This window comes from Anguilla rostrata, chromosome 18 (assembly GCF_018555375.3).
Source record: "Anguilla rostrata isolate EN2019 chromosome 18, ASM1855537v3, whole genome shotgun sequence".
Classification (NCBI taxonomy): Eukaryota; Metazoa; Chordata; class Actinopteri; order Anguilliformes; family Anguillidae; genus Anguilla; species Anguilla rostrata.
The window spans coordinates 7601139-7620200 of NC_057950.1; the positions used below are offsets into that span (position 1 = coordinate 7601139).

Here is a 19062-nt window from a genome sequence, read left to right on the forward strand (position 1 = left end):
TTTTTTTTGTTGCAGTGTCAAAGCTTACAAAAATAATTTTTTTTAAAACATTTGGAGCATGGCTAGCTAATTTAAGCCATATGAGAGAAACGTCTGTGAATCTTAGCTTAAGTGGGCTGTTGTGTACATTACATGAGTTGAATATTCAGCTCTTGTACTATAACAGCTAACTTGTGACAGTGCAGAACTAGGTGCCTCTGATAAACTAAACTGCACTTATGAATGATGACTGTCTTAACTATTTGAAATATGATTGATGTCAACTCCCTTTGCTCAATTCACATCTGGGTGGAACAATCATGCAAGGACTGGAACTTCAAGAAAATGCGTTTATAGATTTAAAACATTTTATTTTCTCATCTATCTGCACACAATACTTTTTTTTCCCAGAGGACACTGAGAATTTCACGATCAGTGCTCAACACAGCAGGATAATTCATCAAAGCGCCCCACAGAGCTGACGTGGTTCTAACTTCTCAAAGGCCTGACACAGGGCCGTACAGATTAACACAAATTCTATTTGTAGAAAAAAAAAAAAAAAAAACACGGACACTGACATGTGCATTACAAAAAGTTTTTTTTTTTTTTTCCATACACACATAGGCTGCGGTAATGGGTCAAACTGCCATACGCAAAAAGAACAAGACTATGTTTTACAGTTTTTGATGATTTTATGGGTTGCCGCAGAACACACAAACGCTGGTATTAGCCCAAAATGGCGTGAAATGAAAGAACATTATGTCTTGAGCCTGAACAAGCCTTGGGTCAACTAAAACATTAACTGGCCAGACAGGACTTCAGCCCCATTCCTGCTTTAAACATTTTTTTTTTACAATTAAAATAACCGTTTAAATGTTTTACATTTCCCTCCTCATTCTCCCCAGGTGCAGCCGTAGATCCTTCCCATCACATCAACCTCCTCTGTAAACTGGGGACACCACAGACCAGCACAGGAGTGAGACAACACAGGAAATGGATGCTCCAACGTTAATTTAAAGGATTACATGAACTCCAGAATAACATTAAGCAACTTTGTTCAAAACAAATAAAATAGCCAAAATAACCGCCGAAAGATTTAACTCGTAACCCAATGAGCCAGGGAACACGGCGAAGGAGGAACATGTTTCACGAGGTCACGCCTACTCGGTGGGTGTACTATATTTGGCACTTATGGCACTAATGAACATGACATCTGCTGCAGTCAGAACCGGGCTCTCCAATACGGAGCTTCACAACCCGGCCACTAGGGGGGCGTAGACGCTCCCTTTCTGATTCTCTGGACTGAGCCAGACATGCCTGGTTTCCATTAGTGGCGATCAGAGCCGGTTCACCTAAACCTGGGTATTGTGCCCTGACTGTGGTCAACAGGAGCTAACTGAAGGACACTAAGACATGCACTTATTTCTTTACGTTACAACTGTTTTTTTTGTTTGTTTGTTTTTTTTTACAGAACTACACACCAACTATACACCACTTCATTGTATCATTTATTCATTTATCAGACATGCTGAGCATTATGCCAGAACCATTTTATATACGCAGAACATTATGACACGGTCCTTACACAACATGAATGTATCCTCAGTGTGGGAGAAAATGCATACACAGACCATTATGGTACTGCGGTTTAAACATTGCTTGGGGAAAAAAATTAAATCATAATGCCATGACAAACTTCATCAGTATTTGAAGGGAAATATACAAATTTCAGCATAAATTATATCCAGTAAAATGAAACGAGGCATGGACATGCCTGCAATTTCTTTAGCTCATCGCATCTCCACCACCGCATGTATGCATTTAAGCAGTCTTATGTGCAAAAATAACCTCAAACAAAAAAAGTGTTTTTCGTATGATGACCAACAGTGTGAGAACCTCTAAAAATCCTCTTGCTTATTTGCACGTTCTCCACACCTGGCTATACTATGACACCAAGCACACACACCTTCTGCATCAGAACACCGTCAATTAGCCACTAAGGTGTCACATAACGAGTCGAATCGCAGGTTTTACGAGGGAAATGAGTCGGTGTGTGAAAAACGAGCGTCACTTTCAATTTACCGCGTCAGTAACGGATTTGAATCCCCAAACGGCCTTCCGCGAGAGGCTGACTTAATCACTGGTCTTGAACCACCGCCAATAGTTTCAGCTTTCAGAGAAAAACCTTTACGGACATTTAACTGCATTCACCAACGTAAAGGCAAAGAATTACCTACACACAAAATGTTTATCTTCATTTTAATATTTTCTCTTAAATTAAAACTTAAAAAAGGGGGTGAAGCTAGTCAATTAATGTCATTTTTAAAAATTCACGCTGATTTGTACCATGCTTATAAAAATTACACTTCAATAAAAAAAGCCAACATAACATGATGAACATAAGCCTCATTAATGAATATAAAATTAGAAAAATACCAATAAACATACACATTTATATATAATCTAGAACTGTTCAGCAGTCATTTCATTGGATCCAAGAACTTCAGGCCTGTGAGAGTGTTTTGCAGATTGACCCTGCAAACCGTGAAGATACCAAACAGTAAATCTGATACTGTTAAACCTTTCGTTAGTCCCTCTGCCATAACACTCACATCTCTTCAGATACACTATGATAAAATGAAAGAAAATGCACGTGTTTGACTTATCTTATGACAGAAAGACTCACATGCACTTCCAAGGCAGAGGTTACCGGGGAACAATAGACAGGAGAGTGGTTATTATCTGGCGTGAAATTCTACCATGCGCCGACGCCACTGAAGCAAAACAAAACCTATGAACGGAAACGCCGATCTGCAGACCCTGAAACGCATCCAGACACACCTGCAGGTTTTACAGGCACATCAGAGAGGACTGTCCGGCAGTGAAACTGCGCTTCTGAAGACTACCAGAAGGGCATGCTACTGAAATGTCAAACGAAACAGCAAACAGGCTAATGCAATTTACCAGGGGAGCAATGTGGGGGGAGCCTGGTGTCCTCCGCAGTCTGGAGTCTGATTAAGAGGCTTTGGAGGGGTAACAGTGCTTCCTGTCCGGTCACTACGCTCCTCACAAACACACCTTCTCACTGGACATAACCTGCGCTGCTACTCGACTAACCCTCTGTCCAACTGGGCGATATCCCCTGAACACTTTTCCTCCAGGTGTACCGTACCTCCTGAACACAAGCCAGCAGGTGTAGTCTCCTGGACGCTTTTCCTCCAGGTGTATGGTACCTCCTGAACATTATTCCTCTAAATAGCAGTACCTCCTGAACGCTGTTCCTCCTGGTGCGCAGTCTGTCCGTAGAAGCACCATTACAGTTAAGTGGACGTGTCCTTCAACAGGTTGGATGGTCACCGTGACGACAGCTTGCAGAAAAGCAGAACCGGTTTGAAAACTGACAAAGGTCTCCGAGACATCCAAACTCTGTCATGCAACAGAAGTGCAACGGTCCATAAGCGCACATGCACACGGACACTCGCATACAGACACACACACACACACACACACACAATATATATGCTGGCTCTCTTGCTCAGTCAATCCCTGACTCACACACTCATGCAGGTGCGCACGCATGTTTTCACACACACACACACACACACACACACACCAGCCCCTCAGTGCCATAGGGATAGGGGGGTCCTCCACAGGGCACTAACTGAAATCTTGGTCATATCGGCCTTTGATCATCATGTTCAACAAAGGGCCGACCTAGGAAACAGGGCAGAGAAGCGCACGATCAGAGCACTGCCTACAGAACACAGACAGCACTGCGCACATAGGACTTTCCTCAGCCTTGAAGAACAGCAGAGAATTCTCACTCCAGCTGGAACACGACACGGAACAGCAGAGAATTCTCTGTCTAGCCGGAACATGACACACAACTGCAGAGAATTCTCTCCAGCCAGAACATGACACGGAACAGCAGAGAATTCTCTCCATTCATACTAACTGCAAATATCCTCATTTAAATTTGAGCATCATAGCTATTTTTACACTGCATCCGTTGTTAGCTGGCTAACTTGCATACGGTTGAAGGCAAGTTTGGGGGGGGGGGGGGAGGGTGTGTTTTAAGCAAGTTTTAAAAGACAGGCCAATGATAAAATCTTGCGGGTTGTTTTGTAAAAATTCCATAAAAGTGCTGGCCTTCACCTCGCGCGGCTCCCCCAGTGCCTCTCCCAGCATCTTCTCAATGTTCCTCATGATGGCCACCTTCTGGTGCGCCTTCAGGGGGTACTCAATCCTCCTTGGGGTAGGAGCTCCCTAAAAAAGCCAGGGCTGGAGAATGAACACCCTACCGTCCCCAGCCACAGACACATTCACAATTCACATCACTAATATTTAATACTAATATTACCTCAGGTGACAGTAACAATACAAAAACGAATACTTATGCAACAGTGATGAGGCTATAATTTGCTCTGTTCACCATAGAAACTATGCCATTTTAATGTAGCTTGAAATGTATGGGTACTACTTTTATGAAAAATTTGAACCCACTATTTTTAAGATGCTGGATGTTATGGTACCGCAAATGTATATTCTTGTGGCCAAATTGTGCTACTGTAGGCATCTAGCAGGCCAGTAGAACACAGTCCTACAGGGCATGGTCTTTAGACCTATGTTAATGACAAGTGCTTTTTGCTTGCAGTTGCTACCTTTCCAAGATTCCCATACATAGGCCATATAAGTGTTGTTTAATGAATATGTTAATATCAAATATATACATTTCATTGAAATTGAAACAGCACAAGAAAGGAATGTTGGATTAAAATGATCAAAAACAGAAATACTTGACAAAAACATGAACACACCTTGTACCAGAAATTAACTGTGATTGTCACTCCTCCATTTAACAAGGACTCAATGTGATGCCACCTGTTAAAAATTGGAAACAGGAGCTCGAGTTAGAATTGGGGAGGAACAATAATATCGGGGCTGTTTTAATATTGGTTGATAATAGTTTAATATTAATTATTTTGTAATGGACAGATGTAAAGATTATGGCAGACATGACAGGACAATATGAGCACAGCACCAGAGAGGTCCAATAAAATCATATTAAAAACTCCAGAAAGTAACCTATCCCCTTAAGTAGAGATACACTAATCTGTGTCATTTCTATACTGTATTTATATAACAACCAAGACTCCATGGATAGGAAAATGAAAGGAAAAACAACAACAACAAAAAAACATTCAGTATCCCTCTACTGAATATCAGACTGAAGTATGATATTTTTTTTTATTATATTTGTTCTTTTTTCTTGGTGATTTGGAATGACCAATCAATGCTCACCCTGCAATAAAACAACCTCCATTGTTGATTTAGGACAGCGCAAATAAGCATGTGGCCTCCTATGAAATGCATTTCATCACCACCACCATTTTTTTCACGTTGCAATCGACAAAACCATTTTAGCATACACAAAACCAATACCATGACCAATGATTGACAATGGTATTTGTTTTGCGCCAATTATTGGCTGTGTCATTAGTTTTGCATGCGCTAAAGATCAGTAGCCTGTTCAGGGTTTGAGACCGGACTGTGGAGACCCCAGGAGTACTCTCCCCTTCCTTACATTTTCATTAGGATGCATCACTCTGGATGGAATCTAAGCTAAAGGCATGTTGGCTCACAGACCGGGGTTCTCCACGTCCCCATAAAAGCATCCAAAGCATCTCTTACCAGTACATTGGGATGTACAACACGTCTCCTGGCCCCACCACAGTCTCATACCCAACAACATTTTTGAAATTAGGAAACTTTTCATAGTTGGGATTCTCAAAATCAACCTACAATGAAAAAAAAAGAAAAACCTAAAGTTAAATGAGTCCGACTCCACATTACTTTTACTATTTACATAACTACATTTATTAAATCATGTACATTGTGCATGATTTATTTTCATAGCAGACACAGTTCATTTTTATATCAACCAACTAGATTTAATGGAGCAATTCAATTATATCAAAACGCAGGCTGCCCATCACCTGTTGCCAGAAGAAACCAACACTGCCTGATTTTTATACACAAAGCTCAGCAGCAGAAATGGCCTCAATCTCTGGTGGAAAGTAACGGTTTTCATTATTCCATGCATAGTCAAATCTATTGCTCATGATGTACCTTTCCCTGGTATTTTTTGGTATTATGCATCCTTTATTTTGCACATTCTACCTGCTGATTTCAGCGTGTTACCTGGCTCTGTCTAGCAGCTGATTTCCATGTGTTACCCGGCTCTGTCTAGCAGCTTGTTTCAGGGTGAGCTACCTGGCTTTGTCTAGCTGCTGATTTCAGTGCGAGTCAGCCACCCCTGTCTAGCTGCTGATTTCAGTGTGAGTTACCCGACTCTGTCTAGCAGCTTGTTTCAGTGAGTTACCTGGCTCTGCCTGTCACAGGGGTGGTGAACAGGATAAGGATAGAGACACTCGAACTGATCCGGGGGGAAGAGGATGCATCTCTTATAGCCTTTAATCTGAGCGAAGAAGTTCTGCTGCTCATCGTAGTGCGCTGGGGTCACGTTTCCTGCACAGGGGAACACAACGTCAGCTAAAGTCACACTTCTGTCTCTACAAAGCCGCGCGTGAATGACAACTAAAGACATTTCAATTCTGCTTCTAATATGATGGAGTCCCTCGCCTTAGTTCCAATTGATGAGTACGTGGGGAGGGAGGGGTACAATGGAGGAAAAGATCAAATTTGTTTTTCCATTTAATTTCCTGTATCTTATCTACACCACGTCTTTCTCCTAGGTTATGTATGCCAAACGCTCACTAAAAACCTGTTATACACACACACACACACACACACAACAAAGCACCATTTCAGCTTGGGGGTGCTGAAATTTAGCCTCCTTGAGACAGAAGCCACTTGGGCACTTAAATTTAATTAAAACACTTGGAACACTGAACATAAACTTCTGACTTATTCGTACAGGTGTGCTGATCCAATCGGAGACAAACGTCTACGAGTGCTGTCTGATTTGAGATTTGCTGTACCTTCCATGCCTATGAGCAGCAGGTTGGACGTTAGCTGCCCCCAATTTCTCTTCGCTTGCTGTTTGTTGATCCAATTCCAGTTGAAACCCAGGAAATCCATCACAATTTTTCTGCCCACCGTGTCGTTCAGCGTTTGCTGCAAGTACACCCTGAAATAATTCAAACATACATACATGCACACCTGCCAAAAAGGTTCCGACTTCATTTCTGACTACTGAAATGCACCACAATCTAAAATTCAACACAGTATGCCATGGTCATGCAAATAGTCTTTTAAAAAATATATAAATAATTAAAATAAAAACTGTTGTCCACTGGTACTCATGTAATCCAGCCTGAACCCTCAAACGCATGAGAGGACTTGTTTATGGTTCAGGTGTCGGCCATCTTACCGACAGCGCGACACGTCTCACCCGCCACGGCGCATTCTGCGCTGTTATCCCTGCTCTATCCGTCACTCTCTGTGCTTTCACCCAGTCTGACAAAAGAGTTAAAGACGGGCTGTCCATCCACATTCGCCCCCACAATCAGTTCTGATCATTTTGACAAATTAAAACAATTTTAGTGGAAATCTGTCAGGGATCGGAAATGTGTGGAGGTATGCGTTTGGTATGAGTAGCGTGTGGGGGACGCGTTTGGTTGGTAGCGTACAGGCGATGCATCTAGTCTGCAGTTTGTGTAGGATGGATTTTGGTTGGTGCTGTGTGTAGGATGGATTTTGGCTGGTGCTGTGTGTAGGATGGATTTTGGTTGGTGCAGTGTGTAGGATGGATTTTGGCTGGTGCTGTGTGTAGGATGGATTTTGGTTGGTGCGGTGTGTAGGATGGATTTTGGTTGGTGCAGTGTGTAGGATGGATTTTGGTTGGTGCTGTATGTAGGATGGATTTTGGTTGGTGCTGTGTGTATGGTGATTTGGGCTGGTGTTGTGTGTAGGATAATTTCGGTAGGTGCTGTGTGTAGGATTTGTGTTGTTGGAAACTAGTCTGATTGCTTGTGGGTGTTTGTGCTGAGGCAGACCACATGAAGGTCAGAGTGGAAATTTTTTTCTGTGGCTAAAGCCGTTCCCGCCGCGTCTTCATGCCTGCTAACAATTTCACTTCCTGAATTAGGTTTCTTATACCAAAACCAGCGATAGGACATGCCTCCAAATCAACAACTAACAGTGTCACATTATCTGGGGCTTCTCAGCCACCCTGTCAAATCAGGAACACACACACACACAATCATGGCCACATTTACATTTAACCTGAAGCACAATCCCATTTCAAATACATGTTTTGACACACTGCTTCTGAGATTCAGTCCAAGCTACTTCCAACTCCTAGCTTTGTCATACAAAACAGTTTTTACTTTAACTGTATATTTGACTTCTCATCCATCAGAGTATTCAAAAGTATAGTCAACAGAGACTGCCCTCCTGGCTGTGACGGAGACACCTGACATTGCAAGAGCCTCATTCCTCTACTCTGTCCTGACCCGCTTAGGAGTCCCACAGGGATCTGTACTGGGGCCTCTGCTGTTCTCTATTTACAACAAATCTCTTGGTTCAGTCATTAATTCACACGGCTTCTCTTATAACTGTTATGCTGATGATACACAACTCTTCTTCTCTTTCCCTCCCTCTGCCATACAGGTTAATGAGAGAATATCTGTCTGCCTGGCTGAAATCTCAACATGGATGGCCAGGCATCACCTGAAGCTCAACTTCAACAAGACCGAGCTGCTGTTCATCCCTTATAAGACCTCCCTACTAAGAGAGCTCTCAATCACTGTCAATGGCACCACAGTTAATACGACAGTATTTTGTACAACACACTGTATTCATAACACCAGGTGAAAAAACATACATCACCTCTCTTCTCCCCCTGACTCTTCAGTATTCTTCATTTTGTCCACAAATTCTGAAAATTTCATTTCCAAACGGCGTGACTTGGGAACAAAGTGCTCGCAGTTCGCCATTTTCTTTTCATCATAGTAGAGGAACCTATGGTTTTGAGCGATGTAGACAGAGAAATCTCCACTGCCGATGTGCTCCTGCAGGTAGTTTATATCCCATTTGAGTGCCGGATACACCAGGTTGGTGTCAGTTAGAACAACTGGTTCCTGAAAGCAGAATTACAAAGAGCCATTCAGAAACTTCATCACTTGAGTCTGTTGGTATCATACATTACTAAACATGTAGCACAGAAAACACTTCACTGCGATTACTTTGACACTGATTGGCTCGTAAATGTTAAAGGTTTAATGCCCTTGTTACTCAAATCACAGTCCTCGAGGGCTGAGAACTGCTGGTTTTCCACCCTCCCTTTACCTGGGAGTCGGGTGTGAAGACAGTCTGGCCACTCAGTAGCACTAATTGTTCAGTTAATTGCCTGGGAGAAAAGAAAACCAGGGCCACGTTTTTATTTGAGGGCGAGATTTGACATCTTGTGTGCATGATCCATTATGTTAACTCATTCACCCTGGGTGCCCTACAATCAACATTACCGAAGCAAGCCAACATTGCTTCAGCCCTCAACAATGTAAGGTAAGGACACCAGTTTCAGGCAAAAACAATTCCTCTAACAGGATTTTACCTTGTATTTTGATGCCTATATGTTGCAGTGACACAGCCATGTAAAAGGCAGTGAACAGACGCCAAAAACCATTGGATTTGAAAGTGTTCTTGTTATATTTTTTAATTAATGAGTGATCCCCAGAATAAACTTAAATTCCCAAATTCATGTATGCTTATTTGGAGTATGTTTAATTTGATTTTAAACATTCAGCGACAGCGAAAAAATACTAAGTCACAACGGCACACACCTGTTTTCACAGTCTCAGTGCGCGAGCCATAAATAACGAAATATTCTGGCAAGCAGTTGCAGCGACAACGGTTTTTGGAAGCAAGTTCTGCGACTGCTACGTGACTGAGGGAACGTAGCCTCCTTGAACACGTGGTGTGCATAGCGCTGCACTGCGATATCGCTATAGCTGTGCTTTATACAAAGAGAGCCGCAAGCAAATGATTAACATTGCAAAACAGAAGCTAAGCCCGGAACGGGGGATTTTTTTCGCAGTGTATACACATGTATGATGGCTCGTCAGACGGGGATAAGGCGGTTCATAGGTTCTGTCTAACCTAGCTGTGACCTCTTCAGCTATGTAGCTAGCCATCCACTAATGTTCGTGTTGAACTGTGGTTATGCAGGTGCAGTCTTTGTTTTTGTGTGGTTGTAGCGAACACGCGACAATGTTATATTGCAAAGATCAATGTACGAGCTACATCAGGAAAATTTGTCCTCAGTAAAAAATACTGAAGCGACGCAGCGCACGCGATTTAAAAAACCGAATCACTATAGTGAATATCATTATTTAAGAATTGGAAGTGGAAAAACCTGCAAACACTAGCCCTATACACAAATTAAATAATTCAAACGCTTCCGATTATATCACGACTCTTGTTCTCCTTAACTTAAGCAGATTCATTTATTACATATTTGGGGAAGTACGTGCATATGTTTGGGATCCTTGGGCAATTAGGCTACTAATGGCGAGAAGCAGAACTGGTGGCCATTTACCATGACCACTCTTGCATTACCAAATGTATGTTGGATATCTGTAATCGCATCTCGTAGATGCAGACATCTCAAACCATGTTCTTAGGGACAGTGTGCATGTTGACATTGCTCATTTGAGTCTCACCTGACATCAAAGTCTAGCTTAATTAATTCCAAATATTGTTCAACAATTAAGGCCACGTTTAAGTTACAAATCTATACACCACTAATGATGCCGCTTTTACACTATTTCGTGCTGTATCTTAGGTTAACATCTTACGTTAGCTAGCCAGCAATACAGTTGCTGTTTTACTGCGCAAACAGCCATATTCAAGGAAAGTCGCTTTATTACAGTGTCAGTTTTAGAATGAAGCCGTCACCATTTATTTAAAAAGTTAAATTAATTCCAAGACAATGCGAAATTGAACATTAACGATGTGAATTCAACACTCTGAATCGTGCAAAATAGCTCAGTCAGATCTCTCGTAGGTCTTCGATTCAACCACTCCCGTAAAACAGTGGGTGTTTGCATTGCTCTTTTGTCCAATGTCATCAGTAAAACTACATTTTGCCGTGACCAAATTTAAGGTCGACCAAGACAAGTAAAAGCTATTTTATATTACTTTCCATGTATATCAATCAGTATTTTCCGCTGGTACAAGGCAGTCGTAGAAACAGTATAGTCGTACATATGCCTACAGCATACGTCTAAAGTGTTAAGATTGCATTAGGTAATATCTCAAATGTAAATCACAGATTTGCTGATAAGGTCCTGTTACTCGTATCAGCCATACATTACACATATACCAGTATGACCAGTATATAAACTGTTATAAGCATTGCGCAAGGATACACAAAATGCGACTCGCCTAGTTTCTTGGGAACCAAATACAGTTCAATTATTAACGCTGAGGTACCATCCAAAATGTATACACCACCGATCAATTGAGTGATTTTATGCTTTCCCTTTTATACCACCTTAGCTAACATAACGTTGACGTTATACAAGACTGCCTAATTATTTATAGCTCCTGTATTATAACCTCAGAAAAGGGGCACGAACCTTTCTACAAGTCAACTTGTTCTCCAAGTTAAATCTATTGCCGTTTGTTTCAGTAATATTCCATTCTAAACCAACATGGAAATGATTATGAACTGTAAATTCAACACCCATTAAACTGATCCCAGTAATAAAGTTAGTGCTACTAGCAAGCTCTGCTTTGACAAGCAATTTCTTCGAGAATCGCAAAGTTCTGACCTTGTAGGATGCATCTTTTCTTACAGTATATGGCGTTAACTAATTTTAGTTTCATGGTAGGCGAGTTAGCCGACTTAACTAGCTGTGAGTCCTAGTTGCTTTCCAAGTTAGATAGCCAAGTTAGACTAGACTAGCTAGACTATACTACCATTCTGTGACCTGCACCGGCAAATTAGTTACATCAATATAGATACCTGACGTTAACTGTCCAGATGCTAGATAAAGATATGGCAAAAAATAACTAACTAGCTCTCTTAGCCTATCCAAATATAAATCGGAACCGGCCTTCTGTTTTAACTAGGATAGACTACGAACCAAAGATCTTGAACCCAGTTAACCAACCATTCATTGATAGCCGTCAGTTAGCAGCAGATTTCGAATGTAAACAAAACTATTGGCAAGCGAATTACCTCATTGTCTATTAGGATCTCAGCTCTGGGGTCGGTGTGAGACATTCGCGGTATAGACCGGGTCTGGAAAGTATATTTTCTGAACTGGGAATCGTTCCATCCAGAGCTATGGACCTCGGCGAAGGTGCTACCACCCTCGGCACTCGCTGGATCGGCTTCCGCTACCGTCGCTGCTGCCATGCCTGTGTGCCGAGGCTCCCCCTCAGAAAAAAATCAAACGTGTCTTCGTTCACAATTGGACACCTCTAATGCAGATGCCCTATATATGCAACAGTGTCATTTAAAACAACGCTAAGGAGTGCTGCAAAAACGTGTATCCACCACTGCTTCACCAGCGAACCCAACAGTAAACAAATTAATGTCAGGCTCTCCAAGCCAAACGACGCAGTTACATATGTTGGTAAGAGGAAACGTTTTCGGTGTCCCGCTTGCAATAAGAAAGAACAGAGACACCCAGTGCCGGGAGGAATCAACTGCAATGTTAACGTGTCGTTGGTAGTTGTACAGGGTGTCCGTTCTCTCGGTTTCGCTCATAGAGCAGTTCAGTGGTTTCGCCTGTATTTTTTACAGTCTCTGGTTTCGCCTCTCCGTGACTAATGTCCTGAGTGCATGCAAGTCACTCCGTAAACATGGCAGTGGTCACAGGTTGCATGTGTCGTAGGAAACAGTTCCAACCGAAAGTAATATTAAACGTTTTTTCAAAAATCAGATAACATACACACGTATGGCAACTAAAAACTGCTGTACAAGCTGCTTTGGAGTTAAGTGAAGTGTATTTTATTGCTTTAGACCAATCTGGTGTGACTATACCAGGTTGTGAGAAACTTATGCAAGTATTTAAAATATTCTTCACACATACAAAACAGTTTGGGTCCCCTTAAACTGAAAGGATATTGGAAAACAAACCCCGGAGAGCAAACTCTCTCCTTTAAACTCCTGCTGTGTTGGTTGCAGTTCTCTCAAAATTCTAAGACAGTGTTTTATAACGCCATGCTTTCAATTACCAGCAGTGATTGTTACATTGACATTAGAACATATTGTTAAGAACATTCAAATCACATATTTGTGGTCTTACACTTTAAAGGGTTAATGGCCGGCTGTGTGTGTGTGCGCGTGTGTGTGCGTGCGTGCGAGAGAGAGACAGACAGAGAGAGAGAGAGAGAGAGAGAGCGCTCCCTCTACAGGTAATACTCAAATTACAGCAACTGTCAACCGGGTGAGCAAATGAGCAGAGTCATTCTGCTTCAGCACGAAGGTTTCCAGCAGTTCCAGCAGATACCACTCACAGGAGAGTCACCATTCGTTATGACTTCTGGCACACCATTCAGACTGTAGAGTTGTATACTGCCATTTGGGATCTAGAGCACCCAAGAAGTGTTTCACAAGTTTCACAGTGTTTTTTTAAGACACACTGAAAGGATCTTAACCTACTGCCAGGAAATGGTAAATGGACTGCGTTTATATAGCACATTTTCCAGCCACAACTGCACAAAGCGCTTTACAATGAATGCTTTTTCATTCAAACAGCTGGTGATCAAGACAGCCATGCAAGGTCGTTTGGTGAAGTTGGGGGTTAGGTGTCTTTCTCAAGGACACTTTGACACATCCCGAGGACCAAGGACCAAACAGACAACTCTCCAGTTGTCAGACAATCATCCTGCCTCCTGAGCTAGTGTTGCCCCCTAAATAATAAAATTAAGTGTTGCATAAACTACTATGTGCCACCAAGCGAGTCCTAAAGAAACTCTTCTGGAAGACAAGACACCATCACTCCACGCTGCCTGGGCTTCCCTGTTTGACCTGATAGTTCATGTGTACATAACCCTGCGTTGTTCATCATTTAATATTCACACCAGAAAGCAAGTTAGAAAACATGTTAACTGTGAGCAAGGAAGCATGTTTTTAATGTTAACACTAAACATTAAAAACTATGAGTTTAACCCAGAGAATGTTAATGATTGAGGGCTAAACTGCTTGTGGGAGATTTAAGTCATAGAATTTTTGAAAATTTAATCTTGGCAATTTATCTTATCCAGGGTGACTTCAACCACTTTGATTTTGTCATAGTATCCATTCATACAGCCAGATTTATACCAAAGCAGTATAGACTGAATGATAGGGCCCTACCCAGGAACTGAACCTGCAGCCCCAGAGACCAAGCCCAGTTTCTTGACCATTGCAATACACTTAAATTAACATTGTAATGATTGTATGTTGATGTTATGGGCATGTAGGGCTCACTTCCAACATCTCATTCCCCTAGCACTTCTGGATAAGTCATTTGTTCTAGGTTCCCTGTGAATACCTTCAAAAAAGCTGCTAACTGTTTGTTGTTATTAGTGTCATTTAAATTAGTATTCATGGGGGAAGATGTAGCGGTAATTTCACAAATGGCCACTGGGGGGCAGAACAGTAGCGCATATGAGAGGAATGAACACAATAAATACAAGCTTGCCTGCACATGAGAATTTTAGGAGTTTTTATTTGGATTGGGCCAGCCACTTGCATCCAGGGCATAGTAGATCTCACCATGATCCTGCGGCTAAACTTCATAAAAACCAAATGACCCCGTTCATTATTATCAGGAATTAAAGGTGTCATTTACTAAAAATTAATTACATGACATTTTAAGCACTACAATGAAACCATGAAATAAATATGCTACTTAAGTCTTGTTAGCATTCTCTATTCTATTTTAAACAAATCTGATCAATCACTCAGCACACTAAAATTTTGACAGATTCTCTTTCTGGAGCATGCAATTCCATATATATTTATACGGGAAATACTGTATATAATTACATTGCATTAATTTTTGTTAAAAAGAAATATTTAAATATTTCAGCATTACAAACAATCACTTTCATTGCAGTTGTAGTGTTAGGACATTTAAAACAGACCCAAGGAAGACTGCACCTCTAAGTACTGAGGGTGACACAGTTCTTGCCTGTATGGGAGGATTCCCAGATGGAGAATTGTGTGTGTTAGCCTGACATGCAATGTGTGCTTCACATTCCAGCAAGTTTGACCACAAAAGCTGTACCTCATGTGATAAATCTTGTAACATCTTTGAAAGGAGACAACAGTGTAAAGACCACATTATATACCGTAAAGACCACACTGTGTACAGTAAAGAACACATTATGTACCGTAAAGACCACCCACGCTGTGTACAGAAATGACTATCATGCACAGTAAAGGCCACACTGTGTAAGGAACTGACCATATTATGCACAGTAAAGGCCACTGTGTACAGTAAAGAACACATTATGTAAAGACCACACTGTGAACGGTAAAAACCACCCACATTGTGTACAGTAAAGGCCACACTGTGTGCAGAACTGAGCATATTATACACAGTAAAGGCCAAACTGTGGAACAGTGGCGACTCCTTGATTCTGAGTACCATTTGTGTGAGGCTTCTAGTCCAGCATGGCTGAAAGCCTATTTATCTCGCCTCTGTTGTCTTCCTGGTTTTCCTTGTTAAAAATAATGGTAACACTGATGAGTTGTAATGAAGGGAGGCATATGTATTAAATATGGTCTGCCTTGTTAGGCAAATACTATCTGGAGTTAGGTTTCTGAAGATCATTATCATCATTATTATTATTAATATACAAAACAAAGTAATAAAGAGTTCAAATGTGATCATTTTTTTCTCCAAACCAAATAGAAGACAGTGGAATGGTCAGTAAATTTGACTGAGATATAAATTTCCTGAGAAGCTGTGCATGCTGTCCAGGGATGTTCTCTGCTCTTTGCGGTCCACAGGTACAATCTGAGGGCCAGTGGCCCCTGCCAACAGTCCTATCTGTGGTTTGTGTCATGCCAGCTGTCTGATAAGCTGCTAGACAACACAGAATTTCCCAACCATGTTCCTGCGGGCTGGGGAGAGACCGGTCCAAAGTGTAATTCTACTGGAATCAGCTGTTCGATCAGCCTTATCAGACCCCCGTGTATCTGAGACTCATAATCCTAAAGTTCCCTAAGCACATGCATTTTCGCTTTACATTTCTTCAAACTGAAAAGTTAGTTAATGGATGACTGACAGGTGTTAACTGTTGCTCAGGTGCTTTGGATGGATTGTTCACGCATAAAAAGTGTGTCTAGTTCCTAGTTTTAGCCTTTGCTTTCAGGTGCAGAGATTAGGAGGAAAAAGGTGTACGTCATCATGAAGACAGCCAGATCATCATGGAGAGGGAGGATGAACTATGACCAAAAAAGAACTAATCTGTAAGTTGAGAGGACAGAAGAATTCATTAAGAATGGTTGCACAGACACTGGGTATATCAAGTACCGCAGTTTGGAAAGTCTTAAAAAAAAGAAAGAGACCACAGGTGGACTATAAACACTGTACAAGTCGGCAATAGGAAGACAACTGCAGTTAATGACAGATGAATCCTAAGATCTGTGGAAAAAAACCCATAAAATAACAGTCAGTGACATCACCAGTACTCGTCTTTATTGATGATGCAATGGTGGATGTCAGCAGTACGATGAATTTGTAAGTGCACAGATAAATTTGTCGGGCTTTGCACAAAGAAATTCCTCCAAACTCATTGTCTGGTGCTTTAAACTACGACAAGACAATAACCCCCCCCCCCCCCCCTCGCAAACACACTGCCTACGCAACCAAAGTATTTGTCTATCGGGAAAAAATTGAATGCCTCAATCAATCACTTGACGTAACTCCAATCGAGCATGCATTTCACTTGCTGAAGAGGAGACTGAAGACAGAAACCCCCTGGCCGCAGTGAAGACCTGGAAAGGCATTTCCAGAGAAGATGCCAAACGATTGGTTTGGCATTGGGTCGTAGACTTGATGAACTTGATTGAATTTAAGGGCTATACGACCAAACATTAGACTTCATTGCTTTGATTTACTACATTCATGTTCATCTGGTAACTTATTTGGGGTATTACTGAAATAGCAAATTGCACTCTACTGTTCCCATACGTCTAAAGGGCATAACATAAATCTGGACATTCACCTATCATGTGGCATCGAGGCGGGGGAATTCGGGCTCACGTACTGGAATTTTCCGGTTCCAGTTCTGTTTGTGTCCTTCAGCAGGGCAATAGAGTTGGTATGACTAAATAATGTGGCAACTGTAACCCATGTAATGTTGCCGCAACTGATGAAACTGATGAAATCTCTGGAGCGCGTTAGCTTGTGTGCTTAGCGTATGTTTTTGGCACAAGGTGGCTGAGGATGTGCCAATATGGGACAGGTTGACACTGATGCACCCTCCTGGTCTGTGATGTCACTCTTCACGCCCCCCTATTGGCTTTGTGCGGATGCCAGTGTTTCCCTGCCAGCTGGGCCAAACTCAGCGAGTGGGGTGAGAGATGAGGTTATTTTGAGTCACAGCGATCGAAGTGATTACGAGTGGGGGCTTTCAGATTCTGCCAGGCTAACGGGGTGACATTGAGAAACAGAAATGGAGTGATTTTCTGAAGAGTGGGGAAATGTGAGTCAAACGACTGCACATAGCAGAAAAATAAGTGACGTCAAAGAAGTACACATTTATAGCAAACGCACAAAGCTGTGTGTTTCACAGGACGCAAACAGGCACTTTTCCACAGCAATGCTATGCCATTTTTCTGGTAACTGGTAATGTCGTTATCGCAAGTGAATGCGGCTTGATCATATACGTTTTGACTGATGTATGAAATCTTTTAAACACCCAAGCTTTTTTTTATTTTCCAAGTGAGTGTCAACATTTTCTGAATTTAATGTGATTCTGTTTCTTAGTGGATTTGGATAAGGCATAGACTGCAACTAAGCTGATCAACAATTGGTGGGCATAAGAATGGAAACGCAGCTCTGTTCCAACAGTGAAGGGTTCGAGTAGTTCTGTAATGGTGTGATGCCCATTTTCCTGGCATGATTTTGGTGTACTCATACCATTAGAAGGCAAGTGTCAATGACAGCTGTTAATTAAAATAACTGAATGATATCATATGTCATATTAAAATATTTATTTCCAGCAGACGGGTGCTTTTCCAAATCATTAAACTGCTGAAACAGTTCTGTATTCCTTTTATTTATTTATTTTTTGTTCATGACCTGTGGCTAAGGTGACCATATATTGGATTTTTCTTTAAAAAGCACAGGACTTGTGAACATAAAACTAGGTCATTTGTTTGCTTATATGTGTCCAAATCCTATGTGGACATTTGTAGGAATTTGGAAATTCTCCTGAGATGGATATTTCCAGTCTCAAAAAAAAAATGCAGAAATGATCAGTCTACCTGTAGCTGACACCATATATAAATCATTTTGCAATGAAAAAGAAAAGAAAAGAAAAAAAAGTTGTAAGATTTTGGGTGGGGTTTAGAAAGAGTGGAGAGGGCTGCAGCTCTTTCCTGTGGCTGTCAGGTGTACCTCAGTTATGAACAGTATTTTACAGTAGGCCCAAAATAAGGCCCACAATGATCAAATCCCTGTACAACAGCACTTAACTACTGTGAGAAAACATATCTTAACCACAGCATTGCTCTCATATTTGTCCTTAGCTCATTTTTTCCCCCAGTTGATCGCAACAATTTCATTTTTCAAATGTGGTATGCAGTTTGACAAGGCACCATGGAGATCTGATCAGGATCAAGTACCAAGACGAATCTAAGGTCTCCATAACTGCAACCTCCGGTGACATTTTCAAATAATCAACAAATACTAGCCTAGCATGCTATGCCTTGCAATATATACTGTAACCAGTTGTCATCAGCAACTATTTAGCTGGCTAGTAGCAGCCAAGGGGTGGGTGGAAACCAGGCTAAGTGTCAAAAAAGATAGAGATCTTGTGTTGTGTCCTCTTTATTTGAAAGGACTTGTTTTATGTAACCAGTTCTGCCAGGTTCATTTGTGGTTG

The 19062-nt window shown here is 41.5% G+C and overlaps 1 protein-coding gene across 1 annotated transcript; it reads right to left on the reverse strand.

Moving 5' to 3' along the window:
• Positions 1-526: 526 nt before the first annotated feature.
• On the reverse strand, positions 527-12594 carry hif1an (hypoxia inducible factor 1 subunit alpha inhibitor). The gene is made up of 8 exons (XM_064318362.1): positions 12188-12594; positions 8833-9083; positions 6981-7129; positions 6362-6507; positions 5671-5777; positions 4797-4860; positions 4135-4245; positions 527-3693 (listed from the first exon to the last, which is right to left on the reverse strand). Exons 1-8 carry the CDS (start codon positions 12365-12367, stop codon positions 3637-3639), a joined length of 1065 nt encoding a protein of 354 aa, XP_064174432.1. The 5' UTR covers positions 12368-12594; the 3' UTR covers positions 527-3636.
• Positions 12595-19062: the final 6468 nt, after the last annotated feature.